This window comes from Anser anser (genome assembly GCF_964211835.1).
Source record: "Anser anser genome assembly, chromosome: 1".
Lineage (NCBI taxonomy): Eukaryota > Metazoa > Chordata > Aves > Anseriformes > Anatidae > Anser > Anser anser.
Window position 1 is genome coordinate 117,158,746 of NC_139720.1, and position 18,270 is coordinate 117,177,015.

Genomic DNA, 18,270 nt, shown 5'->3' on the forward strand with positions numbered 1-18,270 from the left:
AACCTGATCTGAAGTTCCTGTAGTCTTTTGCCCTTGGTGCTTGCAAAACTTTATTGCAGCATTCTGGGTTATCAGTCTTAGCACTTCTGTGTGAAATTAGTAGATGACAGTAAATGCTTGTGTCCATCATGCAGAATGAAACTGCCTCTTCCATCCAAAAGAAGACGGATGTGCAACGGTTTTCATTAAGTACAGTTACCAGTACCAAAAAGAAATGGTAAAAAGTAGTCCATGAAGGTAGAAAGCTCAGAACAGACATCCAGAAGAGTGCAGTAGGTCCTTCTGTGGGGCTGCATCTTGACGTGGGTGTTCAGAAGCCCAGCAAGTCGCCGCTCCCTTCAGGTCTGCAGCTCTTCTCTCTAGAAAACAAAACCAATTATGCATCTATTCAAACGTTCATGTTGCTACCTGTTGAACCCTGGAAGGAAATGACATTTTTTACTGTACTACAGTCACCAAAGGCACCAGGGGGCTACTGGAGCCAGTTCTGCCATAGGAATGGCAATGCTTGTTCCTCACAAAAATACACCAGCTCCTCAGAATAGACATGGTCTAATTCCCATCACATGCATTGTGAACCTGAGCGAATGCCATCAGCTTCTGTCACCACTTGGGTTCACTCATTGTCAGCATCACGTGGGCTGAGACAGGAACAGAAGATTTGTGAAGAGATATGGTTATGGGGGAAGGAGGAATATATTAGTAACAGTGCCAGACACTGCATGTGGGACAAGTGCATACAGGGAGCTAAGAAAGCTTTGAAGGGGTTTATTTTGTTTCCTCTTAGTTGTTCCATTACTCTTCCTTCCTTCCTTCCTTCCTTCCTTCCTTCCTTCCTTCCTTCCTTCCTTCCTTCCTTCCTTCCTTCCTTCCTTCCTTCCTTCCTTCCTTCCTTCCTTCTTTCTTTCTTTTTCTTTTTCTTTTTCTTTCTTTCTTTCTCTTTCTTTCTTTCTTTCTTTCTTTCTTTCTTTCTTTCTTTCTTTCTTTCTTTCTTTCTTTCCTTCTTTCCTTCTTTCCTTCTTTCCTTCTTTCCTTCCTTCTTTTTCTTTCTTTCTTTCTTTCTTTCTTTCTTTCTTTCTTTCTTTCTTTCTTTCTTTCTTTCTTTCTTTCTTTCTTTCTTTCTTTTTCTTTCTTTCTTTCTTTCTTTCTTTCTTTCTTTCTTTCTTTCTTTCTTTCTTTTCTCTCTTTCTCTCTTTCTCTCTTTCTTTCTCTCTTTCTTCCTTTCTTTCTATCTTTCTCTCTCTTTTTTCTGTTTTTCATCTGAGGTGGGAACCTTTCTCAGTATATCTCAGACAGTCATGTATGTAGGTCACTGGTACTCCAATTAGCACTATAAACTTTTTGCTTCCTTCCCTAGTGATTGATATTCTCAGAATGGAGACAAGAGAAATTCTGCTCATAATATTGGAGAAACATCTTGTTAAATGACACCAAGTAATTTTCCCCACCTAGAGGAAAGCAGTAAAGAACTTCCCTTTGCACTTAAGGGGGAGAGCCATTAGCAAAATATTTGCATGCTCCTGAAAATTTCTGAGACAGAAATGCTTTATTCAGGTTTTAAACCAGGGAACAGAAGATCAGAAAACACAAATAGCTCAACTTTGATCAAGCTCTGCATTAGATGACTGGCTTTGAAAGATGAGAAGTTATAAAGCCAATTTCCAGAAAGCAACCATTTAAGGGCAAGCTGATGGCCAAATTCCTTGTCTTGCAGTTTTGCATCTCTTAGATCAGAATGGATCACTTTCCTAACCTCTTTGCTCAGTCTTAACTACAAGAGCTAATTTAGAGTGAAGAAAGGAGAGGAACTTCTGAAGAGATCAAATGAATCCCAATCCACAGTGAGCAATAGCACTTAAGAGCAGATCAGGACTGCCATTCACTTGGTCCTGTTTTCAAAGGTATATTACCTTTACATTCTTTTGTGTGGTTTTTTTTCATTGTATTAGTAAGTGTCTGTGCTTCTGTGGTGCAACTGAAAGTCCTTTTTAGGGGGATAAATATATGTTTAATCTGATGGATGTACCTGTGAAAAATTATAATGTGAATTTCTAGCTAAAAAAAATTAGCTAAATATTTTTTCCCCTTGATTATTTCATTAGATGTGACATCTTCATATGAAATGTTTGCATTTCTCTTGCATGTGCAAAATATCAGCCATTTCTAGAAACTATGTTTGGATGTAGGGGAACACAATGCCAAAGACATGTGGGGGAACATGGGTCAGGGGACAGGACAGACATGAGAAATAAAAAAGAAATAAAGAAAGAATACCAGAGCTCTTAAAGCTTTGGGCATGTTATCCTGTCTTCTCTAGCTTTGTTGTGTGGCAGATGGGCATGGGATAGCATAAACCTTTGTATGTAACATAGGCTGTGAAAATGGTGTGTGTCATACAGTATACAGACAGAGGACTGAGCTAAAGCTGCGCATGTAATCTCACGGTGGGAATTTCCTTGTCTGTGAGTGCTTGACATTGGCACCTCAGTTTGAGGAGGAAATCTAACCTATTTCACATGTCAGATGAGGGCAGGAGTGATTCCAGCATGTGGCAGCATGGCAGCACAGCTGGGGCTGGGGGCTGTGCTGCTGCTGCTGGCATAGCCCCACTGCTGTTCATTCATTCATTCATTCATTCATGCATGCATGCATGCATTCATTCATTCATTCATTCATTCCAGCAAATTGGGTGCTGGAATAGCAGTGTTGGATCCTCTGTCTGTAAGGACCAGGGTGGAGCAGGATGGGACGTACACTTTGATTTGTGCTTAGGGTGGTTTCGTCTTGATGGTAGAAGAATGAAATTTAAGAGCCTGTGCATAGGTGCATACCTGTAAGGTACAAATCACCTGGGGCAGGTGAAGGTGGTTGTACTGTCCCCCTACTTCCTTGCCTCTGCTCTTCTCTCCTTTCAGCCAACACCTTCCCCACTTCCCCATTTATTTCTCCCCACTCAGCTTCCACAGGACAAATGTGCTCTCAGATCACACATGGCCCTACAGCACCAGTCAGCTGTGACAAATAGGAGCTGAATCCTGCATGGCACACATGGAGCAAAGCTACAGCTAGAGATGGAGACAGGGCAAAACCACACCTCCATCTGCTCGTGTATCCAGTCCAGGAAGGAGGTGGTTCGGCTGTAGACGCCTGGCTTGTTCTCTTCTGCACAGCCCACTCCAAAGCTGGTGGTCCCCACCAACTTCCAGATGCTCATATCTTCGCACGCTAAAGGGCCCCCACTATCTCCCTGGAGGACAAAGAATTAAAACAAGTGTCAGTGCCCCAGAAAATGATGGGAATATCTGTTTGGCAGGGTGAGGGGAGAGGCATAGTCCAGTAACTCAAAGTTTCTTATTTCCATTCTGCTCTGGGTCCTGGGATAAGCATATGTTACAGCAGAAATTGGCGACCTCTTAGAGATGCCTGTTAGATCCTATTTTTCTTTGCCCAGCTAGGATACAGTACAACAGAAACAACATCCAAGCCTGCTGTTAAACAACATCGAGGTGCTGGGGGATGTGTCTGTCCTGCAGGCAGGGCATTGCTAATCTGCAGTCTCCATGCCATGGTGTCACAGCTGCTGCTCTCAAAAACCATCGAAGTAACTACAGAAAACTCTCAATTTATTTTGTTCAGGCCCTACGACCATCAGAGCCACCACAACAACAGAAATTAAACAGGGATTCAGAAAGAGCCAAAGAGTAGGACCATACACTGAGCATGTTGTCTTTGGGCAGCTCTGCTGGCCGCTACAATGTTCTGGTGTTGGGTACCTTGCTGGGGAAGTTGTGCAAACAGGCATTTTGATGACAATCAGTGCACCTTATGCCTTGGTTTCATCTCGTTCCTCATGTAATTGCGACTAGCTAACACTGGAATCATGAAGTGCCCCACAGACCTTGCCCTTCATCCACAATTTGCTTGGTGAGCCTGCATTACTGTGTGTAGGGATGAATTATTGACAAGAGTCTGAGTTACTCAAACCCTTTCTTCTTTTTCCTGTCTCTACTTTTTCTAAAGTTGCATGCTTTGCTCCTCTTCTGATAAATGTTTTGGCTGCTTTTCACCACAGGGTTTCTGCACCTTGCAGGCCTCCAGAGATGTTCGCAGTGCAATTCAGTGCAGTGCAGAGGCCATAGCCAGGGCAAAGAAAGGATGGTACCACACTGTAGCACATATGAGAAATTAAAAAATATCTTAAGTAAATTTGGCTTCAGAAGTAGCCGATATGGTCCACAGAAGAAATATAAGAAGGGAATTGTAGCATATGAATGTGTGCACAGTCAGTGCTATATATTCATGGTGAATGGAGTAAATGGCACAAGAACAAATGTTTGCCCAAGAAAAGCCTGGGAGTGCCTTCTGATAGCTTATCACCCATGTTTTTCCATCGCCGCTGTTAATGAGCACACTTGCAGTTTGGAAAATTTCATACCTGGCAGGTATCTACCCCTCCCTTTAGGAAACCGGCACAAAGCATTGAAGGAGTTATGATCCCACCGTAGACATCCCTGTGATTGCAAATTGCGTTAGAAATCAAGGGAACACCTGCATAATTCATTGTGTCGGATGTATCACCTGTTCAAAAACAGAACAAAACCAAAAACAAACAAACGAAAACTCTATCTTTGAAAGTAATCTCTAATTATACACAGAGGATGTTTTAGTATATGAAGAGCTGGCAATCAAGGATGAAAGAAATATAGTTAAAATTGCAACATACAAGTAAGGCAACCAGATGTTTCATCACTTACAAATTCCAGTAACTAATGACTGCATAGAGCTGGGAATTATCACAGTATGTAATAAAAAGCTGCAAGCCACGTTTCTACTTCAAACTAGATAAGCAATGGCAATAGTGATCTTAAAAGCTAGTTGGGCACTCTCTTCTAATACTAGTGCATAAATTTGTTTTGAATTTAGAACCCATGTGTCAACAAAACATCTGCAAACATCTGATTTATTTTATAAGTATTCACGAGAGTCTGAATGAATCATTCCCACAAATCGGAGTACTTGCACGCTCTCTTCTTCCAATTTAGAACTTTTTTTTAATGTTGTAAACCTTGCTTTCTGTTTTCTCTCACCTTTTGCTATTATCTGTAGGTCAGGTAATATTGTTCTTGTTCTCTGAACAACGGGAACATTTTAAATGAGACAAATGAAGAATTAATAGAAAATAATGACCTGAGCATTCAAGCACTTTCAACTGAAAGTGATTCAATATTTATTATTGACTAACATGACCCATGAGACATGCTAAAAATAAAAAAATCCCTTTTTGTTGTAACATTATTCACAAATCCAATTTCTTTATCATCCAACCTGCCAGAAAATACATACATACTTTTACTGGAAAAAAATGAATGTTTGATTCTTGCATTCATGCTCTGCTTTCAATGCTTGAAGTTATAAACAACACAGCTGGTTTGATTGAGGTCTCAGTACAACACTCTGGATGGTGCTGCTGTCTATTTGTGGTTTTCATCCTTTTCATAGAGTGTGCCAATCCATTCCTTGCAATAAGGGTTTGTACAGCACTTTTACCTCATCTGCCCCCATGCAAAAGAAAGAATTCCCATTCTAGGGTGACCATAAAATTTAGGAATGTCATCTTTTCCCCCCCTGATATTCCACAAAATTGAATGTTGAACAAGGCTCCGATCAAATCCTGTATTTACTTTATGTGAGATGTTTTAATGTACTGAAATTAACAGCAGACATTTAAAATACCTCCTTCAACAGTTGCTCCCCATCCTGATACCCAACACATTTTCCCTTCTGGGAACTGTTCACCAAAATTAGGCAGACAAATTGGCTCTATGTGACCTATTTAAAGAGAGAGAGAGAGAGAGAGAGAAGAGAGAACAGCTTTTAAAATTTAGTAAAAGTTATATGACTGAGTAAAACTTCCAGGGTTTGTCTTGCCATGAACTTGCTATGAAAACCATCCAGTCTCCACATAAAATAGCTTGGCAGTCCTGTAAGTCTTTTGCCTTGCAGCCAAGGTTTGAAACAATACCTACACCAGGCCTAATTTGTTTCAAGTAGGAAGTAATGAAGAAGGTGTTTGGATGTCAGTAAAATGATGAATGAGCAAACAAGAAATACACCTAGTACTCAGTTGACAGGCACAACGGAGCCCCCGTGGCATGCTGCTATGGCAGTGAAAGGTCCCGGTGTGGTGGTATGGCACCAAAGGGCAGGAAGATATGACATTATAGTGGGTAATTCCTAGCAGTTCAGTTCTACAGCATGCAATGGTCCCAGCTGCAAGCACCAAGCCCCCAGGGTGGAGCCTCCAAGTCTCCCCTGGCTGCCCCTGGCCCCCAGCTCAGGTGCAGAGCCTTTTCTGTTCTTGGCAGCCTCTCAAACTTGACCCTGAGCAAAATTAAACAGCAGTAGCTGAGATTTGAAACAGAACAAATCCAAGCTGAATTTTCATTTAAACTGGGTGGTAGAAAGATTTCAGGAGTATTGATTAAGGAATGGACAATCTAGATGTGTCAGAGAGAGCCAGCCTCCCCTTTGCAGAGAGAGCTCACGGTGATTAGGAGGTCTTGGTAGGTGATCATTTACATTCATACAATATTATTATTTATTATTTCCATTCACTAGCTGTGTCAGCTGTAGGTGGCATTCTGCTGCGTGGTTTTAATTTAAATACATCATTATATATCAATTGTCTTGGATTCTCTTTGAAATTTAAGTTTGATTTTCAGCTCTGGGTACTGCTGGACCTTCCTGTGCTCACAGAAATAGGGACAGCAAAGACATAAAAATCTCTGTGACGTCCAAGAAAAATGAGGTGGGGCATTTATTTTAGATAGGCAAAATAATTTAGAAAGACTAAAGTTAATGTTTGCCTTTTATTAAATGCCTTCAGCAAGCCAATACCAGAATGGATCGGAAATGTTTTGCAGCACTTGAGATCATATTCTCCTTCTGTGTGCCTGGATATGGAGTACAGAGGAGTTCCTGATGCTGGGGTCGGAGAGGGCTTTTTGCTGCCATGTGCAGCATGTGCTGGGGCAGATGAGACTTGCCCCATGGCTGGGGACATGGGAGCACTGGGGACATGCCATGTTGTTTCAACAGGGATCCCTGCCTTGCCATCACAGCAGCAGTCTCAGTGCATCTGTGCTGCTCTTCTCTCATTGCTTTTAGAGGATGCACCCGACTGGCCTGGGGCAGACCTAAGGAACTTCTTTTTCTCTGCTAGGAAAGACCCTGCCCAATCCTAGCTAGAGAGGTGAGAAAGCCAAGTGGAAGCTCGCAGAAAGAGTTACCATTGAGAGCAAGCGGAGCTGCCAGTTTCATCAGTGCTATATCATTTCCCATTGTCTTGGGTTTATAATTTCGATGGTAGATAATTTTTTCCACTGAATATGGGTGAACCTGGGTGTCTTGCTGAGTCACAAAACCAACTTGCACGCTCCATGAGCTCGGCAAGTACAGGCTGAAACAAAGAGGTAAGAGAGGGTGAGAAACCTTCAAGAAAACTCTCATTTTTTCTGCGTGTCTCCTGAGCTTACAAACCACATCAATCTCTGCAGGCAAATAACTACAGCCTGCTGCACTGGCTTACTGATCTACTAATATTGGCTACGTTTTACATCTAATTTCAAAAGCACAGAAAAGGTGACTAATATTAGCAACACACTGGCTTACTGACATGTTGTCTATGCAACTTCTTACAAATACATGAGAGCTTTGCGTTGGTATACCTTGAAGAAACTGTCTGTCTTTCTTTGTGACCCCACAGCTGCTGATGGTTCTGCCTGGCATGCCTGTGCTCAGACATTAGGCGAACTGAGTTGGCACTCATGGCAAGGTGTTTTCAAGGCAGAGCCTTTCCTTCTGGAAGGTGCCTCTGTCCCCAGCCCACGAGCAGCCACGTCGTTCATCTGCCAGCACATGAGTAGCTCCTCTCCTCTTGGCTTCACCCCACCAGGCTAGCCACAGGTGAGCGGTGGTGCCAGGAAAAGGCTCCAGGAACATGGGCTGTGTTGCCAGCTCCCATCTCCATCAGCCTTTGAACACATCACAGCCAACTGGGTTGTGGGGGATAAAGCTAAGGGACAAAAGTCCTAAAATGCTTAACACCTAAGTAATTATTTTTATGGCAGCACAGGGCTCTAAATAGAATCTAGGAGTGGGATTTGTCTGTCCTGTATCCACTCTCTATTGGATATAAAAGCATCCCAGAGGTCTTGCTTAGAAGCAGGCATCCATGTTGAGGGCACCTAGAACTGGTAAGATGAATCTCATTTTAGTTGCCTAAATGGCTTTGGTGACAGTGCTCTGGGGCTTGTTGGAGCAAGAAGAGCTCACTTGCATCACAGGCAGCAAACAAGACTGCAAAACCAGACAATAGCCCTCATTATATAAATAAGAGAAGACCATGTGTATTACTACACAAAAAATGGTCTAAACAATTGTTTAGCATCTATTTACACCTCAAAGACTCCTTCAAAGTAGTCTTTCAAAGAATACGTGGTAAAGGGCACTAAGCACACTGTAACTCTTAACTACAGCTGATTGATCCTGTCAAATTGAGCAGAGTCTTGTGATTTATTTTGGATCTTCTGAGTACCAGAGCAGGCAAGTACAAATTTCTCCTGACCTATTAATTCACATGCAATATAGAGTTGCTGATCTAGATTCCTAAAATCTGACATTTATATGCTTTTTTTTTTTTTTAAGCTGATTTCTCAGGCATCTGGGAGTGCCCAGGATATTTGAAAACCGGGCCCTTTCATTCGGATCACTTTTTGGTGCAACTCTTTTTCATAAGGATTTGCATTGGTGCAAGAAGAAGGAGAGATGGTTTAAATCCTCTGGAGTAAGCCTGTGTAATAAGGATAACCCAATCTCTCCTGCAGGTTTTTTAATGAAGATAAAGCACAGTGCTTGATTCCTTTTCTGTAGTGTCCCCAACGATGTACTGCAAGCAGGGTCGATCAGTGGGACACCACGATTCAGGGACTTACTCGTAGACGCAGTGGGCAGCCGTGATGATCCAGCGTGGGGTGATGACGGATCCTCCGCAGAGGTGGTGCCCGTGAAACTGCAGGCTGACCTGCCAGGGCCACTGGCGGGGGGAGGACGCATTTCCCCCCACAATCCGCGGCCCGTAGCTGGCCCGCGTCCCACATGCTGCCAGAAAGCAAAGGTTATGGTCCATGGGGGAAACAGACACGTTTTTTTTTGTCACCTTGAGCCCTTCTCCTCCCAGCTTTCCCAAGGCCAGGTTGTCTCTGCAGCAGGACCATCCTCAGGCCCATCTACATCCCCATCCCCTACCCTATGGCCCACGTCTTGGTCTGGGGCTGCCCCAGAGATCTCATCTCCACCCTCCTGTTCCTGCAGCATTGTGCCTGGCAGCTGATATGGGACTGTGGAGTTCACGTCTTCTCCCCTGCAGACACAGTGCTCTGCTGAGCTGTGAAGCCCACTGCTCTGCCCACAAAATGTATAGGTGCCCAGGAGCCCACATAAGCAGGCTGAAGCCTCTCCTCTCCCTTGCTGAGTTTTTTGCTGTTGTTTTTTGACTTTTCGTATCGCAATCTGGGGCAGGGGGGGTTGAAAAAGAGTTGGAATTGTGGTATCAGCCCACTTACCGAACTCACAATCCTTAAATGTTTGCCTCCTATTCTGATTCTCACCAAAATGCTCCTGCTGCCCAATACGCCAAATCTGCCCTCCCAGCTTATTCTGGCTTCCTGAAATTCTTTGAAACTTTATATAAGAAATGCAATTTTTCTTGTGTGTGAAAAACTGATGGTATGCCCCTGAGTATACAATTCTTCCCAACTCTTGCCCTGCAACAGATGAAGGACAGATTTTTTTTCTTATTTTCACTTTTGCTGATGCTTACCCAAACATTTTAAGACGATTACATTGCCAGAAGTGCATTCCTCTCTAAGATGAAGAGACAGTACAGTATTAGTTCCAATTTAAGAATACCATTTTTTCCCTATACAGTTATGTGCACTTAAATATATATAACCCATATCTTAAGAGAGACACAGAGTCATATACTCATCCAATTTACTTAAGACATTTAGCTGGAGTAAGGTAGGAGCTTAGACACCACTGTGAGTCTGCAGACCATACTTCATCCTGCTGAAGAGTGGTTCACCCTTCTGTGAGGGGAGGCTCATCAGCGGTTTTCAGAATGTGATCTGTAGTCTCCGTGGATCCATAGCTTGCTTCTCAGAGAAAAGTAACTAAGAAAAGCAAGCAGCTGTCAAGATAAAGAAATGCACCATAAAGGGTTCATATGCCCACTGAGAAGTATCTAGGGATCTGTAAACTGAAAGAAACTGCTCTACAGTAGAGAAAGATAAGTGCCTGGTGTCTATCCATTTGTTGTAAAGGAATCATGGGACAAATAGACTTTTCAAATTGCTCATTATAAAGCCTTTGTTTGATTGTAATGGGCCTTGGATCAGGTTTTTAATTAGTATTTCAACTAAACTGCTACTGAACCGTGGTCTATGATGCCTGACATCACAAATCACAGAATCACAGCATCACAGAATATCCCAAGTTGGAAGGGACCCACAAGGATCATCAAGTCCAACTCCTTGCCCCACACAGGACCACCCAAAAATCAGATCCTATGTCTGAGAGCATTGTCCAAACATTTCTTGAACTCCATCAGGCTCAATGCCGTGACCACTGCCCTGGGGAGCCTGTCCCAGTGCCCGACCACCCTCTGGGTGCAGACCCTTTCCCTAACACCCAGCCTGACCCTCCCCTGTTGCAGTTTAATTTATGAAGTACTACATGCCTGAAAAAATAGGCAGCAATCTCAAACAATTAAGAGTTCTCCTTCTATTAATTACTCTCTTCCTGTCACTACAGGAACAACCTGGTTTTCTGCCATTCAACCAAGAAGCTGAAGCATACCTCAGGTTTGTTGCGTTGTGCAGAGATGTCACTTGATCGGCTGATAACCAGTGGTTGAGGGACACAAAATGTCTTTGAAACTGTTTTTCGACTGCAGCCACCGGCAGGTAACCTGAACTCACGTAACTGCAAATAAACCATAAACACAGCTTCATCAGACAGACTTTCAGTAATCCATCTGAATAATTCAACACTTCTTCTAGTGAAAATCCAGCTCAGCAACCACAGTGACCGGATTCTGACACTTGGTAAAGCAATCCTACCCTCTCCAAGAAGCTCTTTTTGTAACGTGTGTACTATTGACGTAATCAGGTGCGGAAGTCACACATACTGAGAAGCATTTAACTGGTAGAGAGGGTAAATTTTAATACTAATATTGTGATAGAATTCTTGTTGTAACTGGTTGGCACATTTCCTGAAACACTGTATATTGTCTCCTTTTCCTAGAGTTATATTTTGCAGGAGGAAGGGTGCTTTTCCTTGTCTGTTGCACTGAGCAACTGAGATGTACCTTATCAGAAAGGCAACAAGAACTTACTCAAAGAAGCTTTATATTGCAAATCTAATATGCAGAAATCAAAATGATGCTACCATAATGCAACTCGCAACTCCAAACTCTTTCTCAGTTGTGTGAAATTTTTTGAAAGAAATGGTGCTTTTTTCCAGGAATCAGGTCAGTCCATTAAAAACTATTCAGTGATCCTGTGATAACTGCCTCATCAGGTTCTTCCCTAGTGCGAGGTGGACCTAGCTTGGGCCTCACTAAGGGAAGTACAAAGCATTTCCTAGCAGATTTAATGACACCAATTGTAAATGCAATTTTCCTGCCAAGAAAATGAAAGAAATGGAAAATGCTCATACATTGTTTAGTGCTTTACCAACAGGTTGTAGTTACTTGAGAGACAGGTAGGATTCAGGTACCTGCAACCCACAGGGAAGATTTAACCAAAGCATTGCAGGTAGCCATCATCCAGGATTTATGGGAGTAAATGAGGAGTAAATGTCATTTTTGGTGCACAAATATTCAGGACTATTTCCACATCAACCCAGACTTCCTCAACTATAACCAACTAACCCAGCCTCCTCAACGATGTTGTTGAATACTCAACTATTCACAAGAGTGGATTGTTAAGTCATTTTTTTTTTCTTTTAAAGCCCATGCCAACACAAGGTTTCATTAGAAAGATTGCGAACCTCAGAGTTTGTTCAGAATGCCAGGTAAAGTTTCTTCTGTTTTACATTCATACCTTGAGAAACCCAGGTGTTTGCAGGTAGTATTTCCATACTCTGCTTTCCAGTCATCTGAGCAGACTGTTCGCCAGGATCCAGAGGTGAACACCTGTAGCACTGCTCTCTTGCCACTCAGCCTGACTTTGAGATTCAGAGGAAGAAAACCCTATGTGGCATCCACATTTCTTGGTTCATGCAGTTTTTACTACTTGTCTTTTTCATCACTTGGATCCTTTGATGGAATTTTTCTATGCTTTTTTTTTAAAAAAAACAACAACAACAGCCCCTAGGCTCCCACGGAGGTTTCTGCGCCCTTCCCACTAATGCAATGGGGCTGGCACATCTGGGCTGATGGGCAGGTAGCGGCTGGGGAGAGCAGAGGTGCACGGGCTGGGAGCTCAGCTCACAGGGAATGCCTGTACTCCAGTGCCAGCACGGATCATTCAGGTGGCTCTTTGTGCCAGCCCGGTGGCAGGAACTGAGCCATCATGGGGAGATAACACCACTGCAAGCCATGCTGCCTCCTCAGCAACAGGTGCAGGACTCACAATTACAAATACACTGATCTAAAAGTCAGTTCTGCTGCTCCCAAACATCGGGATCCTTTCCCTCCAGCTGTTGAAAACATCACAGTCACCTTCTGCAGTTCAGGACAAGGAGGGACCATTTTAAATGCCCTGCGATGCCATAAACCATTACAAAGAAAAACTCAGGTGTGGGAGAATACATTCACCCATGCAACAGCAAATTGCACAGTACTCAGCACAGAAAAAAAACAGTTCCCACATCCCATAGGATAACAACAGGCTTTTGCAGCCTTCAGAACTGGCACAGCACAATTGTGTAACAGCGAATGCAGAGTGCTGTATATATACACACTGTAATGCAGTGATGGTGTGCCTTGCAAACAGAGGAAGTGCTGGAAGTCAAAAAACATCTAGACTTTTAACTGAGAAGCATGCTCAATATGGCAGTAGCAGTGTTCAGCAATCATCACATTTATCCTAAGAGCAGTCTGATTTCTCATAAGCTGTAAATCAATACCCCAGAGAGATCATTCCTCTTAAGTCCTGATCTAGATAATCCATCACTCTCTATCTTCCTCTGTCTCACTGAAATTCTTTACAACACATATCTCTTAATAATATGCTAAATGCTACAGGAGGAGGTAGGAGGGATTTATAACCAAATCTGAATTACCACATCCATACTCATCCTCTCCTTCTTTACAGTTGAAGACACCATTGCACCTGGCTGACTTCTGGATACACTTAAAGGATGACCGGCAGCGAAACTTCCCAATGCAGTTGTATTGGACTAGCAAGAATGAAAGAAAACAAGGTGATGAAAATACACTTGGATATTAATTCAGCACTTCTGGTTTTCATTATCTGTCCATATTTCTGTCTTGATGAGGAAAAGACAGCTCCTGTACTTTAGGAACTTCTGAAATACAACCTGGACATTGACGGTGCTGCTAAACTCATCCATTAGTGATGAAATGCTGGATGAATCGGCCTTGCTGTCTATGCTGGCTTCTTCACAACTCCCTTAACCCAGTATACATTCCACTCCAGGGTAAGTTTCTGTGTGCCTTGGCTCCTCACCAGCAAAGCAAGAAGACCCTCGCTCATCCCAGCTGCAGACATGGAGGCACCGCTCTACCCCCTACATATCTGGCACCAGCCCCTGGCAGGTCACACTTTCCAGCCACAGCTGAGCTCATCCTGTTCTCTTTCCTTCATTGAGGTTGTTTGTTGTAGGGGAAAGTTCAGTAGTTCTTTGAAACCCAACTTAAAGAAGTGATTTACAGGACAAAACTATGCACATTACATTAAATTGGTTTCTCAGTTCTTAGGTCACCACCCAAGATGAATCAGTGAAATTTGACTGAAGAAAGATTTCTTACGGCTGCAGGTTCCCTTATTTCCTAAATATTACACCAACCCTCTCATGAGTGGTAGATCTATTTTACTCATACATGTAAATAAAATTTAAAGCCATCGCATCAACAAGATTTTTTACTTCAGTAAGCAAGCCACAGTAGCAGTTTAATTCCATTCTAAGCAGAAGGCTCATGAAAAATTAAGAATTTGAATGGTTAATTGAGAACTTAATGAATAACTAATTGTACTCACCACCCAGGCCAATGGCAACTGCTAGGATTACTACAAAGAATATAACACAGACATATGGAAGGTATTTTGGGGAGATTAAAACATGGCACATCGAAGGTGGTTCAATATCTCCTAGAAACCAAACAGAGACAACAGATTCTGTGAAGTTAAAACAGCTTGAGTTTGCAGTGAAGATTCATCTAACATTCAACTAGGTGGAACAGTAACTGCCCCATTGCCTTTGGAATTTGAATCATACCTGTACAGCGCACGATTGGCCTGTCCTCAATGCCACCAAGAGCGTGAGCTCTAAGTTTTGGTTATCTTGGGCTACATCACACTGAGAGCTTTAAAAGTATGCAAACACCTCTCTTGAAAACATGAAACCCTGAAGAAAAATGAAATTCTGACCTGCTTTGTTTGTGTAATCAAACCTGTATGCAGGGTACTGATATACTTTCTGAAGAACACAGAACGCTCAAATGGACTAATAAAGTCTTTAAGCAGAAATAGCAATGGATGAACTGGTTTGAATCTCCTTGTGATGATGGTTCCTGTCTGTGACATCTTCTGACTCTTGCCTGTACCAAGTTGTGGTCCTGGTGCTCCCTCCAGCCACAGCCCCTTTCAGATGCTGCTCTGAGCACTCCGTACTACCTCACGCTTCACAGCTCCGTACTACCTCACAGCTTCATTCCTCCAGAGTTGGAGGAACACCCATGGAATGGAGTAAAAGGTGCCTAAAAATTCAAACATAAGCAGGCATACTGGAAAGAAGACAGGACCAGCTAATAAATAGTATTCGAGACAGGAAGAAAGAAAGTTGCTTTTGGACTTTGAAGCAAGGTTAATTGAAAATGATAGCAATTTGCAAAAAGAGGAACTCCAAATTATAAGATAGCTTGAAAAACGTGGGAAAAGGTGATCTGGCCAAGGTTTTTCTATAAAGAAAAGTAGAGAACTAAGCAATGGCTCAAGGCTGAGATTGAGTTTTCAGGAAAAAATATGCAGCTAAAGTTAAAATAGACACTAGTAGTAATTGCCAAATACGTCTCATGAGCAGGTCCTGCTCACTGTTCACCTCCGCAATTGACCTCAACTTAGTAGGATTGTGGATCAGGAAGAGAACAGATTCCAATGAAAATAATGAAAGGTTCACTTGTGTGTAACGTATTCTGATATTCAAAGTGCAAACTATGGGAAAATAGCACACAGCTCTCTCATCTGTACACACGCGTACACAAAAGAGCTGGCAGAACCTTGTCTTCAATTTTGATTCATGCAGCTCTTCGCCCACTCATTCTTCAAGCTTTGAGTCTGAGATGAGCAGAAAGTTAAAATCAGTCAAGGATGAAGAGTGTCTCCCAGTGCTTATAGAATCACAAGTAAATCCTAGCCTGCCCAGCCCCTCCCTAGGAGCAGCTGAATAGCTGCTTTTGGCAATGGAGTTGGTGTCTAGTATGCAAAAAACTTTAGACAGCTGTAGTAGCTAATGGATTGTAAAATTAAATTGCTTCATCTTCACCCTTGATGCTCATTCTGTCTCTGTTGAAGTTACTGGGTATTTTTGATGTGAAACCTATGGGAAGTAGCAAACGTGTTATTCCTTCGAGGCCGATATATTGTATATTTGGGTTTTGTAATGGCCTCAATTTCCAAGTTGAGAAAATTTCAAATAATCCACTGAAAATCATGTCAGAAAAGTGTGGGCAAATATTTGCTATGTGGCTGAAGTGTTTGAATAATCTGGCTGCGAAAAATGCTTGTGCATACAAGCAGACACAAGAGACGCAAGATGTCATCACCTGCTAATATGGTGGCAAACCTCACAGCTGGGGAAGTGAGGCTGTGTTTCTTCCGCTAAGTAATTGCTTTCTCTGAATGAGTGTGCAAGCATAGTTTTGCAAGGCTACATTAGCTGTTCAGATTACAAAGGTCAAAAGCTATGCAGTGTCCCTACCAGATCCATCTGCACTGGGGTCAACTCTCACTTGTATGCTGAAAAATCTTTTGAAGGAAAAGTGAATTTCTGGAACTGGAGGTTCATCTTCTGTAACAGAGATGATTTCAAGACTTCCAGTAGTGGGATTTGTCTCTTGTGCCTGGATCAACAGGAGAAAAAAGAAAAAAAGACAATTTTTAAGCAATTTTTTTCTATCAATCACCTCTAAAAAATTTGACGACTTTCTCATTATAAGAAGGGACGTTTAGTTTTTTTCATGCTTTCTTTGTTAGTTTTTTTTGAATGTAATGCAAATACAAAGTGAATCCAGAGAGACACTTTCAAGAACGCTGTTTTTGCCCAAAATAAATCACTTCGTAAAATTTATTTACTTCATGAGAGAAGCTCTTATAATTAATTAACCAGCAAACCACTGAAGTTAAATTATTTTCAGGTTCATCTAAGCACTGTAGCTAATTTAAATAACTTACACCAGAGGTGTTTTCCCTGAAATTTCTATCTATTCCCTGTGAGGTGTTCTTTAATTGCAATCAGAAACAAGAGAAAGATGGAAAAGCACATGACACCTGTACAGCACCTGGCAGCAACCTCATGCATGGGGCCACTGAAATTTACCTGAGAAAACCTTTGATCACCTTCTACACACTGGAAAATGATTAAAATGGGCTATATGAGAACTTAGGGTAAATAGCTTTGAAATTCTAATTTTTGGCTCCAATTCTGAACACTATCAGTGACAAAATGTTTCTGAACTCACAGTGCTGTGAAATAGGTCCAGGCTTGCTAAAGACAGTGGAGTTGGTAAGCTGTAAAAGCACTATAAGTGCTTGCAAAGTCAATCCCAGAAAATGTTTACAGTGACACATTTTAGGCAAAGTATATGCGTTTTGTTGGTGACACAAATCTTTAATCACCTGGAATGTCTTTTCACCTTTCAGCAAACAGCTGCAATAAGGTTTCTACTCTTTCATTTGATAAACTTCAATGTACATTTCAATGGGCATAAATTAAGTTTTACATGTAAACCATTAGCTTTAAGGCAGAGAAAAGGACAGCTTGCTGTGCATGATTTTTAAATATTTAAAAACCTTGTAATTGCTGCATAAGTTGTTCATCTGGAAGTAGAACAACATTGAGAAGTACACTACATGAGAGCAAAACACAGATGCGTCACTTATTTAGAGGACATCACACCCTCCCAAAGCTTCACTTACCTCTTCCTGAGAAGCCATGGTTAAAAGCAAAACTGTTTTCTCTCTTCATTATCAAAAGAAGCCAAAAGGAAGTCCCACACTTGCTATGCCAGTCTCCTCTGGAAAGGTTTCCCCCAGGCTGCCCGTTCAGTCACTGACTACATGCAGCATTGTGGAGGCAGCCTGTGAAACCCAACCCGGGACGGCTATCGGGTAGCCCTGGATGGCACAGCTATGGAAAGGGGGTGATAAAAATTCAGCATGCATTTTAATCAGCAAAAGAGCGTAAGGTAATATTGCAGTATTTGCAAACCTTTCTGTAACCTCCCAAGCAAAGAAACACCACAGAAGTTAAACCACACCGGCTTGGGCTTGCTCATCTTTTATCAGAAATTGTGCAGCTGAGGAGTCTGCCCGCAGCCCTGAGTGGCAGGAGGCAGAAGCACCAGGTGCTTCTTTTCATCCACAAACAAGGTCCTTGGGCAGATGCAAAAGGGACTTATTTTACCCTTTTTTTGTACACTCACGGCAATGAGCACATTTTAAGAGGGGTTAATTAAATATTGTACAATATTTTGGAAGTACTTTGCTAGCAGTAACTCATTCCTAAAAATGGTGTGCCTGTACTGATAGTGTTGTATCAACTTGTAGTCCAGGATTAAGAAAATGAAAATGTATGTTCAGATTCACAAAATACCCAAGAGTAGTCCAAATTTGGCTTGGGGTATTTTACTAAGTAAAGAGAGGTGACTAAGGGGGGGGGGGGTGGAGGGAAGATGGGGGAGGAGACACGAAGCAAAAGGCCATGGTAGTGTAAGTGAAACAGGACTCCTGAGAGGCCAGGGAAGAA

At 42.3% G+C, this 18,270-nt stretch overlaps 1 protein-coding gene across 3 annotated transcripts; it reads right to left on the reverse strand.

Moving 5' to 3' along the window:
• Window positions 1-287: 287 nt before the first annotated feature.
• Window positions 288-17,771, reverse strand: TMPRSS3 (transmembrane serine protease 3). 3 transcript variants are annotated; one of them, XM_083821596.1, is made up of 14 exons: window positions 17,734-17,771; window positions 17,442-17,652; window positions 16,225-16,366; window positions 14,286-14,396; window positions 13,348-13,464; window positions 12,165-12,288; window positions 10,918-11,043; window positions 9,881-9,924; window positions 8,994-9,159; window positions 7,290-7,459; window positions 5,734-5,829; window positions 4,436-4,578; window positions 3,095-3,247; window positions 288-359 (listed from the first exon to the last, which is right to left on the reverse strand). In XM_083821596.1, the coding sequence occupies exons 2-14, from the start codon at window positions 17,457-17,459 to the stop codon at window positions 339-341; spliced, it is 1,431 nt and encodes a 476-aa protein (XP_083677722.1). In that variant the 5' UTR covers window positions 17,460-17,652; window positions 17,734-17,771; the 3' UTR covers window positions 288-338. The 3 variants fall into 3 exon arrangements, with proteins under 3 accessions (XP_083677722.1, XP_083677721.1, XP_083677723.1); XM_083821595.1 differs by lacking the exon at window positions 288-359 and having other exon boundaries at window positions 2,726-3,247; XM_083821597.1 differs by lacking the exons at window positions 288-359; window positions 17,442-17,652; window positions 17,734-17,771 and adding an exon at window positions 14,524-15,004 and having other exon boundaries at window positions 2,726-3,247; window positions 16,225-16,356.
• Window positions 17,772-18,270: the final 499 nt, after the last annotated feature.

What these genes read in the sequence shown, in the direction of transcription:
- TMPRSS3 (XM_083821595.1), bottom strand. An exon ending in AGTTGCCATTGGCCTGGGTG is followed by an intron (nt 13,465 to 14,285) that starts GTGAGTACAATT and finishes CATTCTTGCTAG; the next exon opens with TCCAATACAACTGCATTGGG. An exon ending in GCTGCCCACTGCGTCTACGA is followed by an intron (nt 7,460 to 8,993) that starts GTAAGTCCCTGA and finishes TCTTTGTTTCAG; the next exon opens with CCTGTACTTGCCGAGCTCAT.